The sequence below is a fragment of the Anopheles maculipalpis genome, chromosome 3RL (assembly GCF_943734695.1).
Source record: "Anopheles maculipalpis chromosome 3RL, idAnoMacuDA_375_x, whole genome shotgun sequence".
Lineage (NCBI taxonomy): Eukaryota > Metazoa > Arthropoda > Insecta > Diptera > Culicidae > Anopheles > Anopheles maculipalpis.
The window spans coordinates 45386270-45404897 of NC_064872.1; the positions used below are offsets into that span (position 1 = coordinate 45386270).

At 44.6% G+C, this 18628-nt stretch overlaps 4 protein-coding genes across 4 annotated transcripts in view; 1 reads left to right on the forward strand and 3 right to left on the reverse strand.

The window, feature by feature from the left end:
• Positions 1-7922, reverse strand: LOC126563844 (polycomb protein Sfmbt). The gene is made up of 7 exons (XM_050220619.1): positions 7789-7922; positions 6661-6818; positions 4864-5818; positions 3104-4408; positions 2594-3033; positions 2217-2520; positions 1-1032 (listed from the first exon to the last, which is right to left on the reverse strand). Exons 1-7 carry the CDS (start codon positions 7793-7795, stop codon positions 11-13), a joined length of 4191 nt encoding a protein of 1396 aa, XP_050076576.1. The 5' UTR covers positions 7796-7922; the 3' UTR covers positions 1-10.
• The window catches only part of LOC126564127 (protein bicaudal D), a 26038-nt gene continuing 13004 nt past the window's right edge, over positions 5595-18628 (reverse strand). Inside the window, exon 11 of the mRNA XM_050221064.1 lies at positions 5595-5609. The gene's annotated coding sequence lies outside the window, so the exon portion shown is untranslated. The remainder of the gene's footprint in view (positions 5610-18628) is intronic.
• Positions 9906-13739, reverse strand: LOC126564183 (protein arginine N-methyltransferase 9-like). The gene is made up of 2 exons (XM_050221147.1): positions 13439-13739; positions 9906-11838 (listed from the first exon to the last, which is right to left on the reverse strand). Exons 1-2 carry the CDS (start codon positions 13735-13737, stop codon positions 9915-9917), a joined length of 2223 nt encoding a protein of 740 aa, XP_050077104.1. The 5' UTR covers positions 13738-13739; the 3' UTR covers positions 9906-9914.
• LOC126564249 (transmembrane protein 62-like) lies at positions 14395-16661 on the forward strand. Its single transcript, XM_050221240.1, has 4 exons — positions 14395-14595; positions 14686-15928; positions 15993-16296; positions 16382-16661. The coding sequence occupies exons 1-4, from the start codon at positions 14395-14397 to the stop codon at positions 16659-16661; spliced, it is 2028 nt and encodes a 675-aa protein (XP_050077197.1).

Sequence of the window (18628 nt, forward strand, 5' to 3'; positions counted from 1 at the left end):
ATAGCAGCTACTAGAGAAACTTTTTGCCGGTCGCTTTAGAAAGATGGCGCAACTTGGTCGGATCGATTTTACACTTTAGTTGCTGAATGAGATCGAAAATTTTGAGCGCCGGGCCCACTTTCATATTAAGCAGCGTAATAATATCGTCCTTGCTGAGCTCCAGCAAACGTTTGCCATCGATATCGTTCTGCACGAAGCGCTCCGCATGTACAGCACAATCATTGATCGTAAGAAAGGTGGCAACATCCTTCACTTCCCAGCTTTCGGGCATAATTTGCTGTCCACTGTTGTTGGACACCGCCATACCGAAGGTGGAAGACGTGTTCAGCATACCGCCCGCACCAACCAGACCGGAGTTACTTCCGTTCGAGTTACTGAGCCCTCCCGCGATACCACCACTAACAGAGTCCGGCGAACCGCCACTGTTGGCTGTATCTTGATGAATTAATCGTGGTATCGTTTTATCTATCTCGTTGTCTGCAATTTCCGACGAAGGTGCCGTAGACGGTAGCCCGGTGGCAGAACTAGATTCACCATCCTCGTCCTCCGTGCGCACATCTACATCATCCGTTTCCATCGCGTTGCTTGTGGTGGAGTTAGTGGTGGCATTGGTTGGCCCGGTAGTTCCGCTCGACGAATGGTCGAAGATAGGTCCGAGCGCACTGCCGCCACTCAACAGAGATGTGTCGTGGTTTGTCTCGTGCTTGATGAAGTTGTGTAACGGTGTACTGCTGCTGGTGGTAACACCACCACCTAATGCAACGTCCATCTCCGAGGATTGATGGTTTTGTTGCATTTGCAACTGATTTCCCATCAGCATTGAGACGTCGTTCGCAAACTGTTGCGATAGCTGACCAGCTAGATCGGTCGCCACCATGTGACCGAGAGGACTGTAATCGAATTGGCTTGGATTGGTGGACAGTAGTTTTTGCTGCTCGAAGTATTCTTGTTCTTTTTTGATTCTCGCCGTGCGTGTCGTTGGAGCAGGTTGGGCTGGAAAATTATCGATATAATGTAAACAACCTACTATTTCTGAGCGAGATAAATGGTTGTGATCGATTATGGGGAAGGTTGAGATATGTTAATAATGTTTGAATGTTGTGGTTAGTTTGTTATAGTATGTGCTAAGCCAGTGGTCGGCAAAGTTTGAGACTCTCGAGATTCATGCGATTCTTCGCCGAATATTATCCATCTTGCTAAGGCACGTTTTATTCGCATCTCACTCACAGTGGGCATTATTTCAGTTAGCTGCCGCCAGTTTCAAAACTGTAGTAAAAATGGGCCTTACCACCAACCGTCAACGGCTCATTATTTCAAACTTTGCACACCTCTTCCCGGAAGATCTTATGAAATTTAACTGAAAACAGGATCCACGCAAATCTTCAACATTTTTTGGACGGTTGTTCTGATCTCTGAATGAAAGTTTCACAACGATAAAGTCACATGCGGTTACGCCTCAATTGTTTTCATAAATCTCGGCAGCACTTTATGTTTAAACAACACAATTGGTGGATCAGAGTCTTGTTGTTTGTTAGACATTTGAGATTTTTTCTAGAAGAGGCAGGATGATGCAAAATTCAAAGCGTTTTTGCTGATGGTTTGGATGTGCAACACCTTTTCAGCTACAATATTTATCCTTTTATTCTAGTTATAATATTTTGTTTGTACAAAAACATCTTTCTAATGGGTCTATTTTTATGAAGCACTAGTTACATAGTACTCGGAAATTGATTGTTTTGTATAACAATTCCTATCTTGTCCTCAAGTTCAAGCACAAAGATCAAGTTCGCGGACCTTAGGTAAGGCTTGCTATTAGCTAAGTCTTAGCTGCATAAAAAATATGTGGATTAGATCCTTAGTTTGAGGTTTGCTCAAACAAATTGATAAATGGGGAGTCTTCTGTTAAAAATATTATATATATACAATCGCTTTTACTTTTCACCAACTGATGAGGCGGATAAATTTTGTCCGTTTATAAAATACATAATATCCAACGATAGTAGAGTGGATCGCCTGGACACGGGGTCATCGCGATGTCCTCAAAGTTAGACTACTATTCTATTAATCAGTCAGATCAATAGAGATATTTGGATTTTTGTTCAAAGCAGGTTGCCGACCACTCTGTTAATCGATTTTTGGAATTTACTTGTACATTACTGTTAAAACTACACGGTCTCATGTGCTTCGACAATATCATCTAATCATTTAAAACTTACCATCATCTTGCGGACACTCCATTTTCAGTTTCTTCTTCCTTCTTCCCTTCTTGGTCGTTTTGGGTGAAATTTTTTGCGTCGGCACTACCTTTGGCAGAATCCGTGGACCCTCAAGTTTGTGGCCGACGAGGACACACCAACCGATAGGATAGATATCGGGACTTTCACTATCCAACCATTGGTCGTACTCATCTTCCCAACCGTCAAAGTGTACCTTCAACAATCGACCAACCACACGTGCAATCGTTGCAACACAGATCAGTCTTGGGTCCATCAAATCGGCAGATTCCAATTTCATTCCAACCTGTTGCATCGAGTCAAGATAGCAAAATTAGATACGTCTGGCCGTACAGCTGCGCAGAAGAGCCGCTGCTTACCTTAAACCGTTGCCGTATCTGGTCTCGGTGAAAGATGTCCTCCGTTGCCGGTTTGCTATTGGTGTCAAGCAGATACTGTTCCCAGGTAAAAGTATTAAGATCGTACCCTTTCGGTGGTGTCAGCGTTATGTTGTTCTTTGCACAGAACCCGACCGGAAAAATGCAGGGCGATTTCTCGTGATAGCAAAACCAATCCGCTCCGTTCACGTCCGGATCGTAAGAATCGATGCGTACCATGATGTAGCCGAACTTCAACACCGTCATCACGGTGGCAACACAGATCGAGGAAAGGTTTAGCGGATCTACTGCTTCCAGCTTCATGTTTTCTTCGAACCCCGTCTGCTTGCCATCGTAACAGTACTCTTCGAATTGGAAGTTGGTCTTGAATAGGTCCATCGTAGCGTCGTCTTCGTGAGGTTCCAGTATCTGATCGCTTGCCGCTGTTGGGTTGGACGAGCAAAGTGAAAAATAAAAGGAGGAAATCAGGCGGGCGAAAATTCAATACGTTACCATTCATCCTGTCCATGTATTCCTCCGGTGCGGCTAAGTTGTGTCCGACGGTCGTTGCCCAACCGACGGGATGTATTAGTGGCGAGTCCTCGTGACACCAGAAGCCATAATCATCCGGTGAGCTATCGTAGTATCGAACGTACAATCGTTTCCCAATGATCTTGCTGATAGTCGCCAGTTTTACTTGCGAAATACGATTTTTATCTACTACCTCCAGGTTCAAACCAACGCGAAACCGAGACTTAAAACTATCACTAATTTTGTTGTAGAACGTCGAGGGCAGGGTGCGCGCATTCGAAAGCCGTGCTACGAGAAATTCCTTCCAATCTGGGGATGGTTTTTCGATGCTCTTTGGTGGTATCAGCGGTTTGCCGCGTGTCGCACACCAACCCACCGGGTGAACTTCGGCCGAGCACAGATTAACCCAGAAATCTTTCGAGCCATCTCCATCGAAACCCTCGTAACGTAGTAGCGCCTTGTACCCACAGATGCGCAATACTGTCGCGACCCAGAAGCTATGCGGCATACCACCGATTAGCGCCTGCTGAAAATCACAGTCCGTGTTTTCCACCTCCACCTTCATACCGATCACAACGTTCGGCCACATATCGTAGCCGGGCGCGTGCTTGAAACAGGTGACAGGGGCGGCGTAAAACTTTGGTTCCGCTAGTGCTTGCGTCCAATCGTACGAGTTGTGAAACTCGTTCGGCTTACGGCGGATGCTGTTGATGCGATCGTCCTGGGGACAGGGCGAAGGTAAACGGGTTCCCTTCGGCAGCTGAGGAATGTCCTCCTGGGGCAGTATCTCCTGCAGCATGCCTGCTCCACCGATTATCTTGCCACCGAACATACCATTGGTGGCGGTGTTACTGCTGCCATCGTGACTATTGCTATTGATACCTCCACCACTACCGGAGTTCGCTAGAGTATGCGATGTGCCGGACATCTTGAAGCGATACCCGATATTTTGTACTTGTTCTTGATGCTGATGCAGTGACGGTAACGTCACACGTTTACTATCCACGTCACCCGTAGACAAATTTGAATCGTCTATCAATTGTTCGGGCGGTGTCGGGAGCAACCCAATGCTGTTGGATGCGTCGGCCGACGTTGATGTGGCCAGTTGTTTGCTGCTGCTGTCGTCGTTTGCCGAGGCAGACACTTTGTTTCCAGGTGCACGGTGCAACGGTGTACTGTACACGCGAAGTGATTCGAACGAGCGCGCACATGCCAAACTACAAAACCGTCGCTGCTTGGTATAGAACGAATGTTTTACTCCGATGGCACCGCATTTTTCACAGATTGCTATAAAACGTACAAGCAATAATAAATTCATTAGTATATTAGTTTCGTACCGGTAAACGTACAGACAGTATAGATTTAGTAACTTAGGAATTATTTCAATGCAAACAAACAGTTTTACTGTTTTTGTTTTCACCTGATATGCAATGGGAGAAGCTTTTATTCGGACTAAAATGTAATCTAAACTTTCCATTTTTCAAGCCAAAGTTTCAAGAATGTTCCCATATGAAAACCAAACGGGAAATCTATTTCCTTTCGATCGTTTCAACATGCACAAGTGTCACCAAGTTTTGCGTAAAAATGAAATGTATGTGGACAAACAAAGAAAACAAATTAGTACTACCAAAACACAATGAAACAAACAATTTAAAACACAAGTAAAAATGAAACAAATGGGTGGCAACAAAATGGTTAAAATGATTTTAAAACATAATATAACAACAAAACAAAAAACCTACCCATGCCATCGCGTTGTATGGGAATCACCGACGGATCAATGTCACCTTTGTAAGCAATTGGGGTTTTTAGTACCAGGCCAGGTCTCTTCACGGGTCTAATTTTTTTACTGGGATGTCGTTCAACCGGCATCGTACCGCTATAGATCGTACCAGGATAAGATACGTCACTACCGCCGAGTGCTTCTTGTTGGCGTTGCTGCTGAAATCGCGAATCCGATTGGTTCGATGCCGTACTTTGATGTTCCACGTCCATCGTATCTGTTCCGCCGGGACTACATCGACTGTTGCTGTTACTGCTGTTACTGTTCGACGCATCCGCCATCACGTCGTAGTCGAGAAAATTGTGCTGCAGCATATGGGGATCGCTCATATACTTGTACGGCAGCAGATTGTCCTGGCCGGGAACGGCAAGGTAATCGTTTCCCAAACCATTGTTTATCATTTGTTGATATTGCTCGTAGTTTTGCTCCTCGTCTTCGCCTTGGTCGTCCAACACTTCGTTGATTCCATCCTCGTCGGAGGCGGACGATGTAGCTACTGCTGCAGCTGCTGCTGCTGCTGCTGCACCGGCCACTGCCAGTACCCTATTGTTGACCGCAAGCTTTCCACTTCCGTCCAGGAGACGCATCCCAACACTCGCCAAAGTTGGTGGTGGCCCAAGACCGGACGCTGCCGTTGCGTCTCCATGCGCTGATAGACTATTGGCGGCCGACAGGGCAGCGGCTTGGTCCAAAAAACTATAACCACTCAGTGCGAGCTGTTGCTGCAGTAGTTGCTGATGGTGTTGAGCCTGTTGCTGCTGTTGCTGCTGCTGAATATTGAACAATTCCGAATTAGTCAGTGCCATTGCTTCCGCAGCATTCGGCACCGTGGCCAAGCCGGACGGCGTAGGAATGGCCGTTAAATGTCCACCGTATTCACTGATTAGCGAACTGATTGCAGCCGGATTCATGTCCTGCTCGCCAGTCCAATATCGAGATTTGGAAGCCAGAACATCCAGAAATCCGACACACGTATTCGTGCGTATACATCCATGCACAGCGATTAATGAACAATTATCAAATGTCAACAACCATTCACATCAGGATACACACGCATAATTGTATGGATGTAAAACAGGTAAACGATTCACGGGTATGTATACGAATATGCGTTCGTGCGGCAAAGAATTTGTTGGCCGGGTTTTGATCAGTTTTGGGTTCAGCAATCCCGCCAGTACGATAGCGAGAGCGGGTGGTTTGATAAACCGGTAGAACAATTTTGCGTACATTCGTATACCAATTTCGTTCGTTCGGTAGACATTTCGATACAACGGTGACAACAACAATACAATGATGAAGGATGGCGCGGGTGGTGTGCATCAGTTCCATTTTGTGTAACATAATCGTAAGATAAAACCAAACAAGCATAAAAAGGGGGGAAAATAGAAGAAAAAAGAAATGCAAATTAGACAAGATGACAAACTAAAAAAATACTGCAAACTGAAGCAATAGCTATGTTGGATGGATTATGTATGTGTGTGTATGTTTGTGAAATAGAGGTAGAGCTGATCATGAAGTACAGGTAAGTATTCTTGCAATTTGTTTGTATTTGGACTGAGCAGAAAACAATACTGCTTGGGTATTGATAAAGCAAAATGCGCAATGTGGTAGCCACAACTCAATGTTATTTTTATTGTTTTCTGCGTCTAGCAGAAGCAAGGAATCGCAAGCAAAACTTGAAAACACAGATACACACATTAGATCTTAATGTGGACGAGGACACCAAGAGGATGGTAAAAATTGGTATTTTGCCTACCATAGTTTGGGTCTGTTGTGTGATGTCTTCCATAACGTTCGTAACCGCTGGTCCGTAATAGTTTGTTAAGTTCTCATCAAGCGGTGATGCGAGCTGTCCCATCCAAACCATAGTACCGAACTCTTGAGGATTCATACTAGGCAGTACTCGATTGAAAACTAAAATTGAAAAATAAATAAACCAATTTACATTTAATGTTAGAATTGAACCATACTCGATAGAACAGTGAAAGCCGTTCCAGCATACGTTCGTACGAGTATGTGTGCGGATGTATGCATGTGTTGGTTGACAGTAGTACATTCGGCTAGGTGGCTGGCTGGCTGGCTGGATAGACAATTAGGTAGTCAAAATAAAATCATAGCGAGGTGGAAAACAACACTTGTAAACTTTGAATTGCTATACAAAACACTATCACATTATTCAAATTTCAAAAATTTAGGGAATAACAACATTTGAGCGACAGGAGGTATCATCTGAATGCAGTTTACTCACACATACACACACGTTACCACATTTTAACGTATGACGATAATTGCACGATTCCTTGCTACAAGTGTGGTATGTACGGGAGCATAAATTGGCCACTCTATTCACAATGTTTCGTTCCACTGAATAAACACACTCGTGCAATGCACGAATAATGTACAGAAGTTATCTAAAAGTCTTTTCTAGGAATATACTCTTTTCATCCAAATGTAAAGGTCAACATCCTGGCACAGAGTTTAAATCATATCATAGATGTGGATTAATAAAACATTTTTGTAAGAAGCAATAACTTACCGCTTTGGTCATACACACGACCAAACCTTCCAAACGAACCTCAACATTGTAAAAAAAAATACATGAAAAAGTACACATTTTAAGGATGCTCATTAGCAAGCACCGAAAGGAGAACGGAGAACATAACACACACTCACACACGGCACACAAACACAAACAACAAAACATCGACACCTTGCCTGTCATACGTTTCCTTCTTCCTTTCTTCTTTCCTTCCGTTTGACCGTACCGAACCGAAGAGGCTTCCGCTGTACTCCTTTTCCCATGCAATACTTCCATTACTCTCACTGCCGGAACACTACGATACCGCTTCTACGCAACTAGTTCCCCTTACTACAGCATACTCACCGTTCATTATTTGACCACTAGCACGACATATCGAGCTTGCGTTTGTCCCGTCTCAGCGGAGAAGCAGCAGCAGCAGCAGCAAGCACGTATGACTTCTTTGCTTCCCAAGCCGTTCCAGTTCTCTTCATTCGGCGGCGCTGGTAAATGGCGTGTGTTTACGAGCTGTTTTTGATTCGATTCTCCTTTTTCTATGCAACGTTTGGCGCTATTGTTTTTGCACTGCACCTTGCAGCTTGTATCGAGGGAAAGAAAAATACAAAAACGCGCTGGTACAAAATATATCTTTCATCTCAAAGCGCGAGGCAAACTGCATACAGCGAAGGTGGTTTCAAGCACGGTACGTAATGATGAGGTGTGACCAGGGCAGGGTTCTTTCGCTCGCTCAGATGTCAAATGGAACAGCCACGATTTATGTAAAGACAGTTATGAAACCAATACAGTTTCTTCCTCCATAACATTGTTCATTGTAATTTCTTGTTGACGCGTCAAACTATCATTGAAGGAACTTATTTCAACTGAGAAAGCAGCTATTATTTTATAATTGAATGGGAACACTGGCTTATAGTGTGATTAGATATCCTATTGACCAGACAGCCCGAGAATGCAGCTGAAACATGAAGGTGCAAAAAATGACAAACGATCCTGTGTCACTTTTCGCAGTGATAATTATTAACAGAATTTGGGTTATTTTCTTTTCAACCAATTAAATAAACATAATTCGACTGAAGAAAACATAAAAAATACAATTATTTTAGCCTGATACAACTGTTACTGAATAAATAAAACAAAAATTCACAAAATATCGCCATTTCTAACCTGCAGATTGCCTTTCCTGCAAATGAGAAATTTGACACAAGCAGTGCTGACAGTTTTGTTCAAAATCGATTGTAATTTTTCACACCTTCATTTCTCAACTGCAATCTAGGGCTGTCTGGGAGCACTCATTAACTTTTTTTTTGTAAATCCCCCGATTAAGGCACTACTATAGCGAAACATTTTGCTCTCTCTATACACTTTGCTGCAACGATGAAAATTAAAAATATCAGAATGTTTGGCCACCCTGCCCGATGGACGAATACGATCTGTCATCGGCGTCATGGGTGACATTTCAGACCAGAGAAGAAAAATAGTTCGAGAGTAGTTGGCCCCCTAGGTAACATACAACAGAAATATAACGGACAAAATGTAACTGCTTTTGTATTAGGACAAACGTTTACTAGTTACTAGTTTACTAGTCAGTAACTAAGTCATGTATAAAATGGTCACAATTACCTACTAATTCAAAACCTGCCTAGAACTCTACGAAGCTGAGTATTGAAAATAGTGGTTTTGTTGAATAATATTGAAAAGTGATTTGCTCATCAAACTATTAACCCGTTGGTAAATAAATCAGTTGCAACCGGTATGACATTGATTGGAATGATCCTACTTTATTGCTTTGATAAAATAAGTACATTTAATGGAAACTACAGCAATTGCGCATCGAAACACAATATCGCATCGACGATAGTGCTGATATGTGGGTTTGCAAACATCCAATCACAAATTTTTGTGAATGAGATACCTTTCACTGGCTGAAATGGTGCTAGATGTGGTAATAATGGTGAGAATATAATTCTACTGTTTATGTTATTGCTTTTACATTCCACTGCAGCTAACCATCCATACTATCCCTATTTCTAATCCTTCCCATAGGGTGGGTGTGATGTGATGAGTTTGCCTTGTCTACTGACAAATTATTGGCTGATTCTCACTAAAACTCACTACTAAGATTACTCTCACTAAGGTAAGTAAAAGATTTTTCCAAGCATTATGTTATACGCCATGCGCACAGTGTGAATGGATTACAATTGCTTTTGCTTCAACGGGAATGCTTACGGTGTTCGAATCTACTCGTGATTGCTAATACTGCATTACTAAAGCTAAGATTGCTACAATAAAATCCATCTCAGCATTCTAATCTCAACTCATCACCATAGATACATAGACGACGGCTCTCGTTTCGATCGATTGCAATTGGGTGGGTAGTATCAGAGGTTATTGGTTTTTCTCACGTGGCTAGGAATTGTTAAGGACTGTTAGTAGTAAAATGCAAGCCGTCGCTTTAACAGACCCCATTGTTCTCATTACTGGCTAACGGAGGCAATATCACATTTAATGACTCCATGATTTTGAAGCACGGTAGTGTACAGCTGCTCTATCTGTGAGCTCTCAGAGGAAGATTCGTCATCGCCGGACGTTCCGTGGAATGTAGATTTAGGAATGATGAAGGCAGATCGCTTAGCGAAGGATTGAGCTCGATCCGTGCCGAGCAGTGGTCGGTCAGGTGTGAACCCGATTTGATAATGGTACAGTATGGCATGCACACGCGATGCCTCGGTGGGTTCCGACAGTGCCAATTCCAGTGCCGTTTCGTGCAGTTTTCCATCGAACTGTATGTCCGCTAGCTTAACAGTGGGAGACAGATTGCGGTAAGAAAATGGACCCAGGTCGAGATGATTTTCAGTTTCCAGCGAAGCGAGATACTTATCGATTTGAAACTGTTCCAGCTCTGGATTCTCTACACGGCTGCATTTAACGATCCAATCGGACTCAATTACGCTACCGTGCAGCTCGAGCGACGATGGGACGACCGTACCGATGGGTTTCAGCTTGCCCAGCAGCGATTGATAAAGGCAGAAGTGCTCACTGTTGATCTGTCCGAAAACGTCCACCGGCTGCAGAATAATCAGGTCTAGCGTATAGTCATTTAGTAGAAATATCTCCTGGAGTGAGTTGACCAGCATGATGCTACCCATCGGAATGTCATTTTGATTTGCAACAAACTCGATCAAATCTTCCGCCTGGTCAAGACAGAACAGCATTCGTGCTTTTCCCTCCTTTAGCAGCTTCAACCCTGCGTAAGGAAAGAGCGACAGATCGAGCACCTTCTCCATATCGTCGAGGGATTCGGTAGCTTCCGTGAGGTTGCTGTAATACTCGTTGTCGTTGAGAAACTCCAGCACATGCTCGTGGACACTGATCTGGTTCTCTACCGAGTTCAGGTTGTGCGCAATGGAAAGTGCACCGTCCTTGCAGGACATTGTCAGCTTCAATCGTTGATCCTTTGCAACCGGAAGGCGTTGGTTAAGTCGGAAGATAGCCTGATTCCAGCAGGTGCTGGTGGTAGGGTCGGTACTGATGGCTTGATGCTCATCCAGCTGCAGATCGAACCACACCACGAAACCATCCAACAGCAAACCATCATCCAGGCAGGTTAATTCTACCTCACCCACTTCCGTACCATCCTGGAAACGCACCAAACAGTCCAAATCATTGAAATCGACCACCATCGATACTACGGTGTCGGTCACAAATTCAAAGTCATCGTTTGCCTGAATCCGTCCAATGTCTTCCGCATCGTAACACTTTGTGCCTTCCTTCGACAGCAAACAATTGCTGGGTAATGAGAAATCCTCTATAAATGCTTCGTTGATTAAAATATTGCTTGCTGTTAAGGCGCGTGATTGATATCCGGACGCGTACAGTGTTACCTTGGCCGGTATGATCTTTCCTTCGGGCAGTAGCAGATGGCGTTTAGCGTGAATTAATGTTTCGAGAATTCCTTCGCCAAATGCACCAGAATCGAGGGTTTCGGTAACGATCAGCGAGAAGCGTTCGCCAATTTTCAAATCCTGCGAATAGCTTTGAAACAGACAGATGCGATCGCTCAGTCCATTTGCGCCGAACACGTCCCGTGCGATCTGCACCATTATTTCCGACCCATCGCAAGCTGCTGCCTTGCGGATGCCCTCGCATTGCAATGCGTACATCGACAGCAGTCCCGTGCCGGTCCCGATATCCAGCACTTCGTTGTATCCTTCGGCGATCTGGCTTTCGATCGCGGCACGAAATGCTGCATTGCGCACAACGTCATTTAGCATGCGAAAGTGCCATCGTTCAACGAGTTCGCATTTGGTGTTTTGCAAATTTTGGTACGCCTTCAAATAACGCGAATCCTGCAGCAGTACGCGCTCAAAACAAATGGACGCTTCCAACGACCGGCCATACCTGGAACGGAGGCATAGATGCAGCGAATAAGTAAAACGAACCGTGTAAGATTCTGAAGTATTAAATTTCAAAAAAAAATTGAAAGGACAAGAACGTGGGTTCCACATTGGATATTTTAATTGATACGACGGGACATCAACTTTTGGTTTAACCAACGGGACTGTCCCGTTAAATACGAATACGTCTGTTAATCCTATGATTTAGCTCGTGCTGATTTCTTTCCTATTTTCTTTTCTCTGTAGGTTTTTTTTCTTCCATTTCCATTGCAAAGGATTATTCCAAGATACAATTACTTTATTTGATTCTTACCAGAAATGGTCCACATGGTCCCGTGGTCATATGTTGCTATTTTTGACATTCTTTTTGTTTCCTGGTCCGTTCTATTAGTCATTCCTGCGGATGGGATTTGATAACGGTTCTATCCTGCTGCTCACACTGTTTGCTTAATATGTTTTCGTGTAACACTATTAAATCTGTCGACGATCCTATTTAGTCCTTAATCTAGAATTTAGAATAAAAAAAAAATGCCGGCATCTTGCGGTGCTGATTTCTTCAAGCATTCGTAAAATAAATTCGTTTCTCCTTAAACTTTTAAACACCATTTGTGGTACATATTCATACGTGGGGAAAATAATCGCATCCTAATCAGATTATATTACGTTACATAATCACAGTATTAAAAATCTTAGTGAAAGAAACGCATTTCAAATTGTTCTTTGCAACAGACTCTTGCCACAAGAGTATAGCAGTTTTAACTGCCGGTTGGTTCAACAGTACTGCTGGTACACTAAATGAAACGAACGGATCAAATGCTTCATCTCCATCCTGTTTGATTCCCGCTTGAAACACTACCAACGGCACCAAAGATAAACAGTTCTCACATACACTTTCTGTCTCGTACCAATACACTACGGGATAACCTATGAACAGGCCGTATGCGCTTGTACGGCAAATGTCCTCACCAAGCGGCCACTGTACTATTTGTGTTGGCGGTTGTTCTGTACTTTGCGAGCCACGCTGACTACGCTCAGCTGCCGCTTCAAGCCGAGTTTCCAACAATTCTACCAATTCATTATGCACCCCTACCACACATTCGTCAGCTGTACGTGGAGCAGAGTGTCTTGCGGACACATCGATAATCACAGGGCGCTCATCATGGCTCACGTACCATCGATTCATATCGCACACACCAAAATCGGCCAACGAATCCCGTCCGATTTGCACCACCACTAGTGAGCTTGCTACCAGCTTGACCTTCTTGAGCGTGTCAAGCAAATGTCGAACGTCGTCCATCGACAAATATCCAATGTCCCACAGGAAGCCTCGCTTAAATCCTTTATCAACCGAGTACAACTGTATGGCAATTTCCTTGATCTTGCGTTTCGGTTTTATTTTCGCCCGCAGGCAACGGGCCAGGTAGCGATATATGTCCTTCATTAGGCAGTGTTAGGTGTGAGTGGCCAATGGCAAAAGAAAATAAAACCAACATAAAACAACGCTCTTGACCTCGCTCGCTCTGCGTATTGTGTGCGCGCGTATACTACCACCACCTGCTGAAGGCGTGCAATGCCAAGGGAGAGGGGAGGGGGTTAGCGCCTACCTTTGCAATCGCACTCCTGTCTCGTTCAGCAGCTCTGGATGCTCGGGAAAGTACTCCAATCCTTGCTCGATAATCTCAAACACTTGTTCGATTTTACCCTCCTGCTCGAGCTGCTCCGCATACTTGGTCACGACGAACAGAAACAACTCTCGCAGCGGATCTTCCTCTTCCGCTTCCGGTGATGGGGGCGACCGCTGGTCAAGAACTTTCGTGGCACTGGCAAACGCCTTCTTGAATTTGCCCTGTGCAATGAAATCGTACACAACTTTCAATTCACCGATTTCTTCATCACTACTCATCCTTTCTCAGGGGTTTGTATTTTGCTACGAAGCCTTCTGATGTCCTGCACCGTCTGCGTGTTTGTGTGTGTGTAGTTTGTCAGGAACTCAGGTGCTTATTGCTGCTGGTCAGGCTTGGCAGCTCACGGTAACTGCGTGTTTCTGGTTTGACTTTTGACGACGCAGTGATTTCGCTGTGCCCTGGCACCAATTACGGTCTTCCGCCGATGCTGGCGCTGGCTGGTCCCATAGCTTCCGACTCGTTTTTTTCCATCACTTCCGCCCGAGAGAGGAGAATATTTTGTAAACAGTAACTTGTGCGCCGGCGTCAACAGCTGTCAAAAATCCATTGCTCAAGGTCAGTCTTGTTGTTTTCATAACAACGACGACCGAAGGAAAAAAAGTTAACTCGTCACCTTCCATCGAGTGGTGATAAGAGGCTTTTGCTGGAAATTCGATAAAATTTCCTTTGCTCTGCACCACGGTACAGTCTATAGCATCCCTTTAGCTAGGTAGTGACAGTTTGATTCGAACGGCCGGTGTGATGGTCTTTTACTTATCGACGGATGCGTAGTGGAAGCCGGAGATTATACACCGCATACGAGGGTTTGCTGTGATTACGCGGCCAAATTACTGAAGCGAAACACGGGTTGGATTGCTTACAGTTGTGTGTACACGATGCGTTTTACTACAGTTGCCTTTGCTTTGATCGTATTTATTGTGGTATTTTCGATATTTGTGGCAAACCTTGCGAATTTAATCGGAATCGACAAGCAATTAAGTAACCGGCTCGATGCCGCTTCCAACGATGGACAGCAGCGACACCCGACACAGCTAAAGTTGGACGATCAGCACAATCATTTGATGTGGTTCCTTCAGGTATACAACGTATACGTACAACAGGGAGGATAGGGGGGGGGGGCTTTTGAATCGCTCGCGTAAATCTCCAACACCGTTTAATTCTTTTAGGTTTCCGATATACATATAAGTATGTATCTGGACCCGGCCCGTGTGCCACAGCTGATCGAGTTCTGCAATCGTACCATCGACATTATTGCACCAACAGTTGTGCTGGCATCCGGTGATCTTACCGATGCCAAAACGTCCAACTTTCTTGGTTCCCAGCAGCACGAACAGGAATGGCGCTGGTATCACGAGGTGTTGCGGGACACTAATGTGTTGAACCGGACGATATGGTTGGATATAAGGGGCAATCATGATAATTTTAATGTCCCCGCCAGGGGACAGGGGATAATTTTAATGACACGCCAGGATCTGTTTACAAACTATTCGGCACAGGGCAAATATCATACCCGGTCCTACATGCAGCAGGTGGTGGCGGGAGGCGAACGGTACACATTCATTGCGGTCGACGCGTGTTTGGATCCGGGACCAAAGCGACCCTTCAATTTCGTCGGCATGTTGTCCCGTAACGAGACGCAGCATTTGATAAACCTTGCCGAACGGTCTCGTGAGCTGGAAACCAATTACACCATTTGGTTTGGACACTATCCTACGTCGTGCATTCTTACGCCGGGTTTGGGGACGGGTGGAATTCGCAATCTTATCGGCCGCTACCGGGAAGCTTATGCGTATCTTTCCGGCCATTTTCACACACTCGGCGGAGCGGTACCACGGATGTACACGCTACAGAAGGAAGGATTTCTCGAGCTGGAGCTTGGCGATTGGATGCGCAACCGGCGCTATCGTTTGGCAGCGTTCGATCATGGGCTGTTCTCGTTCGTCGACGTTCACCACAACCAGTGGCCGGTGGTGCTGGTAACAAATCCGAAGGATGCTTTATTCAACATTCCCGGCAAGGAGGATCTGCAGTCGATCAAGGAATCTACTCACATACGGATGCTTATATTTTCGCCTGCAAAAATTGTAGAATGTCAGGCTAAAATCAATGGGGCTGGTTGGCAAGATTGTAAACGGGCCAGTCATCAACTGTTCGTGGTGCCCTGGGAACCGAGTCGCTACAAGCGAGGACTTCACAAGCTTTTGATCTACGTGCTGGACGCGGATGGAAGGAGCCGCATGGTTGAGCAACAGTTCACGTTGGACGGTTCACGGTTACAGTTTGATTTCCTAGCAAAGCTGGTCCTGATGTACGACACGAACAAAGTTTTCCAAACGTTCTTCAGCGTAGCGCTGATCATTTATCTGGTACCGTTGTGTGTGTTTCGAATATGGCATACACTCGTGCGAAGTACGTATAGAATAGAGAGTCCAAAAAAGAACGCCAAAAGACATTGATTTTTTTTTTGTTACAGGAGGTACGCTAACCAGACCCCGCCTGCGGACATTATGCTGCGGAGGCTGGATACGAAAGATGTGGATTCTATCGACCGTAGATCGTTTGATGTTTCCGATTGTGGGATACTGTCTGTACCTAACCTGTGGACCATGGTCCATCGGGGAGGTGATTGATGGCCATATGGGTGTAGTATTTGTGTGGGGTATTTTTGTGAACAATGCCTTCCTGCCGGGAACACTCACTTATTTGTACGGGTTCTTTCAACTGATGCTCTGCCAGCTGCCGCTGACAATCATATTTGCGAACAACGTTGTACGACGGTAAGAACATGCAGTAGTTGGATGATAAAGCCTGACCGGAACGAACGGACAGTTAACATTGTTTCATTCTTTCCCCTTTCCTCAGCTTTTACCGTCGTTCCGGGGAAAAGAACTACGGTTGGATGATGGCGTTGTGGAAAAATTCTGCATTTATTCTTATTATGACCGTGGAGGTGTTATTGGCAGCAATATTTTGGAACTCTTACGGATTGCTTGCGTTCATCATTACACCGCTACGCGCGTGGTCGATAGTGTTGAATCTGATCCTCTGGTACCAATCGCGCTACATTCCGGAAAAATGTTTACGTTCCGCATCAGCTGTTTGGTCGTCTACGGAACCCAAACTTTCGTCTTTAGCTCATTAAACGGGTTCGCTGTTGTGTGTTTCCATCATCGTCAAATTTCCCTCGACTGCACGTTGCCTTCTCTAGTCTGAAGCTGTATTCAGCTGGAGCCACGTTTGTGCTACACGTCGTTTGGACAAATTTAAATTAACCGAATGGTATCGTGACCGTCACAGAGCATGATTAGCAGTAGTTGCGGTCAATGTAGTTTTCTCCCTAAATTTCACACTAGTCATGAATCTGTTATGGAGAAACAATCAATTTAGAGCACATCAAAGATATTGTAAGGTGAATACATAGGACTATCATATAACTACTATCGAGTTGCGTATTGCAGTACGGAACGTGTCGTAGCACGGTGCAAAAAAATTGCTGCAAAACATTTCCCTAACCACCGTCAGATTACCAAAAAAAAAACCTTAAATGTAGGTGAAAATCAATAGTGTATTGCAATTTTATACAAGCAATATACTGCTAACGTTGTTATAAAAACTGATGTATAGGATGTTATAGCGTAGCAAATGTTTAGAAATGGTAGCAAAATTAGTTTGATATGTATTGCTAGCGAAAGTGTGGATGAACTAGCTGTAGAAAAGTATTAATTTGTGACTGGTGTTTTTCGTCTGGTATAAAACTAACATTTTTGCATATATTGGCTGTTTTGTTACACGTGTACTGTACAATGTTGTGTGTGAGTTTAATAAAATGTGCCGATTAAAACGGAGCAAAAATTGTCCTTTGATTTATTAATCGTTTATTTTTATCAAAAAGAGTCAATTCACTCATGTTGGCCTGCTCTTTTAAAAAAACACGTCATCATAACATGGCCCGGCCAACTATAGATTTCCAGGAAACTCGATCCCTGGCTGCAGCTTCCCATCCGTGTAGGCACCTAATCTCCGACAGGTCACCCTTTACCTGATCTAGCCAACGAACTCGCTGTGCTCCCTGACGTCTCGCGCCGAACTCTGGGTCGCTGACGAATACCTTCTTGGCGGGGCATGAGTCCGGCACCTTCATAACATGCTCCAGCCATCGTATGCTGCCGGTCTTTGCTACCGTCAGGATGTACGGTTCTCCGTATAGCTCAGCAAGCTCGTGGTTCATCCTTCTTCTTCACATTCGATGCTCGAACAAACCGCCAAAGATGGTCCGGAGGATGCGACGCTCAAACATACCAAGAGCGTTTGCATCCTCCGCTTGGATGGTTCAAGACTCGTGGCCATATAGGACCACCGGGCCAATCAGTGTGTGATATAGCTCACATTTCGTGCAGTCTCGAAGTCTTCTGGATTTCAGCAGACGGTGAAGGCCGTAGTAGGCACGATTCCCTTGGACAATGCGACTCCGGATTTCGCTGCTGACATCGTTATCCTAAGTTACGACAGTCCCAAGATAGCAGAACTCCTCTACCACCTCGAGGTTGTCGCCGTCGACTATCACGATCAGAGCCTCCGGCAAGCAGGTATTTCGTCTTCGTCGCATTGATCATCAATCCAATTCTTGCTGCTTCACGTTTCAGTCGGGTGTACGGCTCACACACCTTCGCTGTCGTCTTGCCAACGATGTCAATGTCATCCGCGAAGCCAAAAAATTGAAGAGACAGGTAGAGAATCATGCCACGGATGTCGTTGTCTAGCCCCGCGCTTCGTATGACACCATATCAATTCTAGTGTTAGCAGATTCGGGATTCGGAAGATTCAATTCCTTGGAACATTCGAATCGGATTGTATCCTAATTGAAGGATTTGATTCAATTGGGATTCTATATGGATTCGATTGGGATTCTTTAAGGATTCAATAAGGAGGACTGAGTTAGAATAATAATTTTTTTATTGGATTTTCTATCTTTGAGCTACGGTATTTAATCGCGTATACTGCACCGTTGGAAGCATTTTTGTTATACGCCGTTGACGGGAAACTAAGTCTTACCAAAATTGATTTGCCGAGTAGATAGAGAATTTAATCAAATCATTTAAGATTGCTTAT

What these genes read in the sequence shown, in the direction of transcription:
- LOC126563844 (XM_050220619.1), bottom strand. An exon ending in ATACATGGACAGGATGAATG is followed by an intron (nt 3,034 to 3,103) that starts GTAACGTATTGA and finishes CCAACCCAACAG; the next exon opens with CGGCAAGCGATCAGATACTG. An exon ending in AGATACGGCAACGGTTTAAG is followed by an intron (nt 2,521 to 2,593) that starts GTAAGCAGCGGC and finishes TCGATGCAACAG; the next exon opens with GTTGGAATGAAATTGGAATC.
- LOC126564183 (XM_050221147.1), bottom strand. Translation starts at nt 13,737, where the DNA reads ATGAGTAGTGATGAAGAAATCGGTGAATTGAAAGTTGTGTACGATTTC. An exon ending in ACAGGAGTGCGATTGCAAAG is followed by an intron (nt 11,839 to 13,438) that starts GTAGGCGCTAAC and finishes CCTCCGTTCCAG; the next exon opens with GTATGGCCGGTCGTTGGAAG.
- LOC126564249 (XM_050221240.1), top strand. Translation starts at nt 14,395, where the DNA reads ATGCGTTTTACTACAGTTGCCTTTGCTTTGATCGTATTTATTGTGGTA. An exon ending in ATTTGATGTGGTTCCTTCAG is followed by an intron (nt 14,596 to 14,685) that starts GTATACAACGTA and finishes TAATTCTTTTAG; the next exon opens with GTTTCCGATATACATATAAG. An exon ending in ATGGCATACACTCGTGCGAA is followed by an intron (nt 15,929 to 15,992) that starts GTACGTATAGAA and finishes TTTTTGTTACAG; the next exon opens with GAGGTACGCTAACCAGACCC.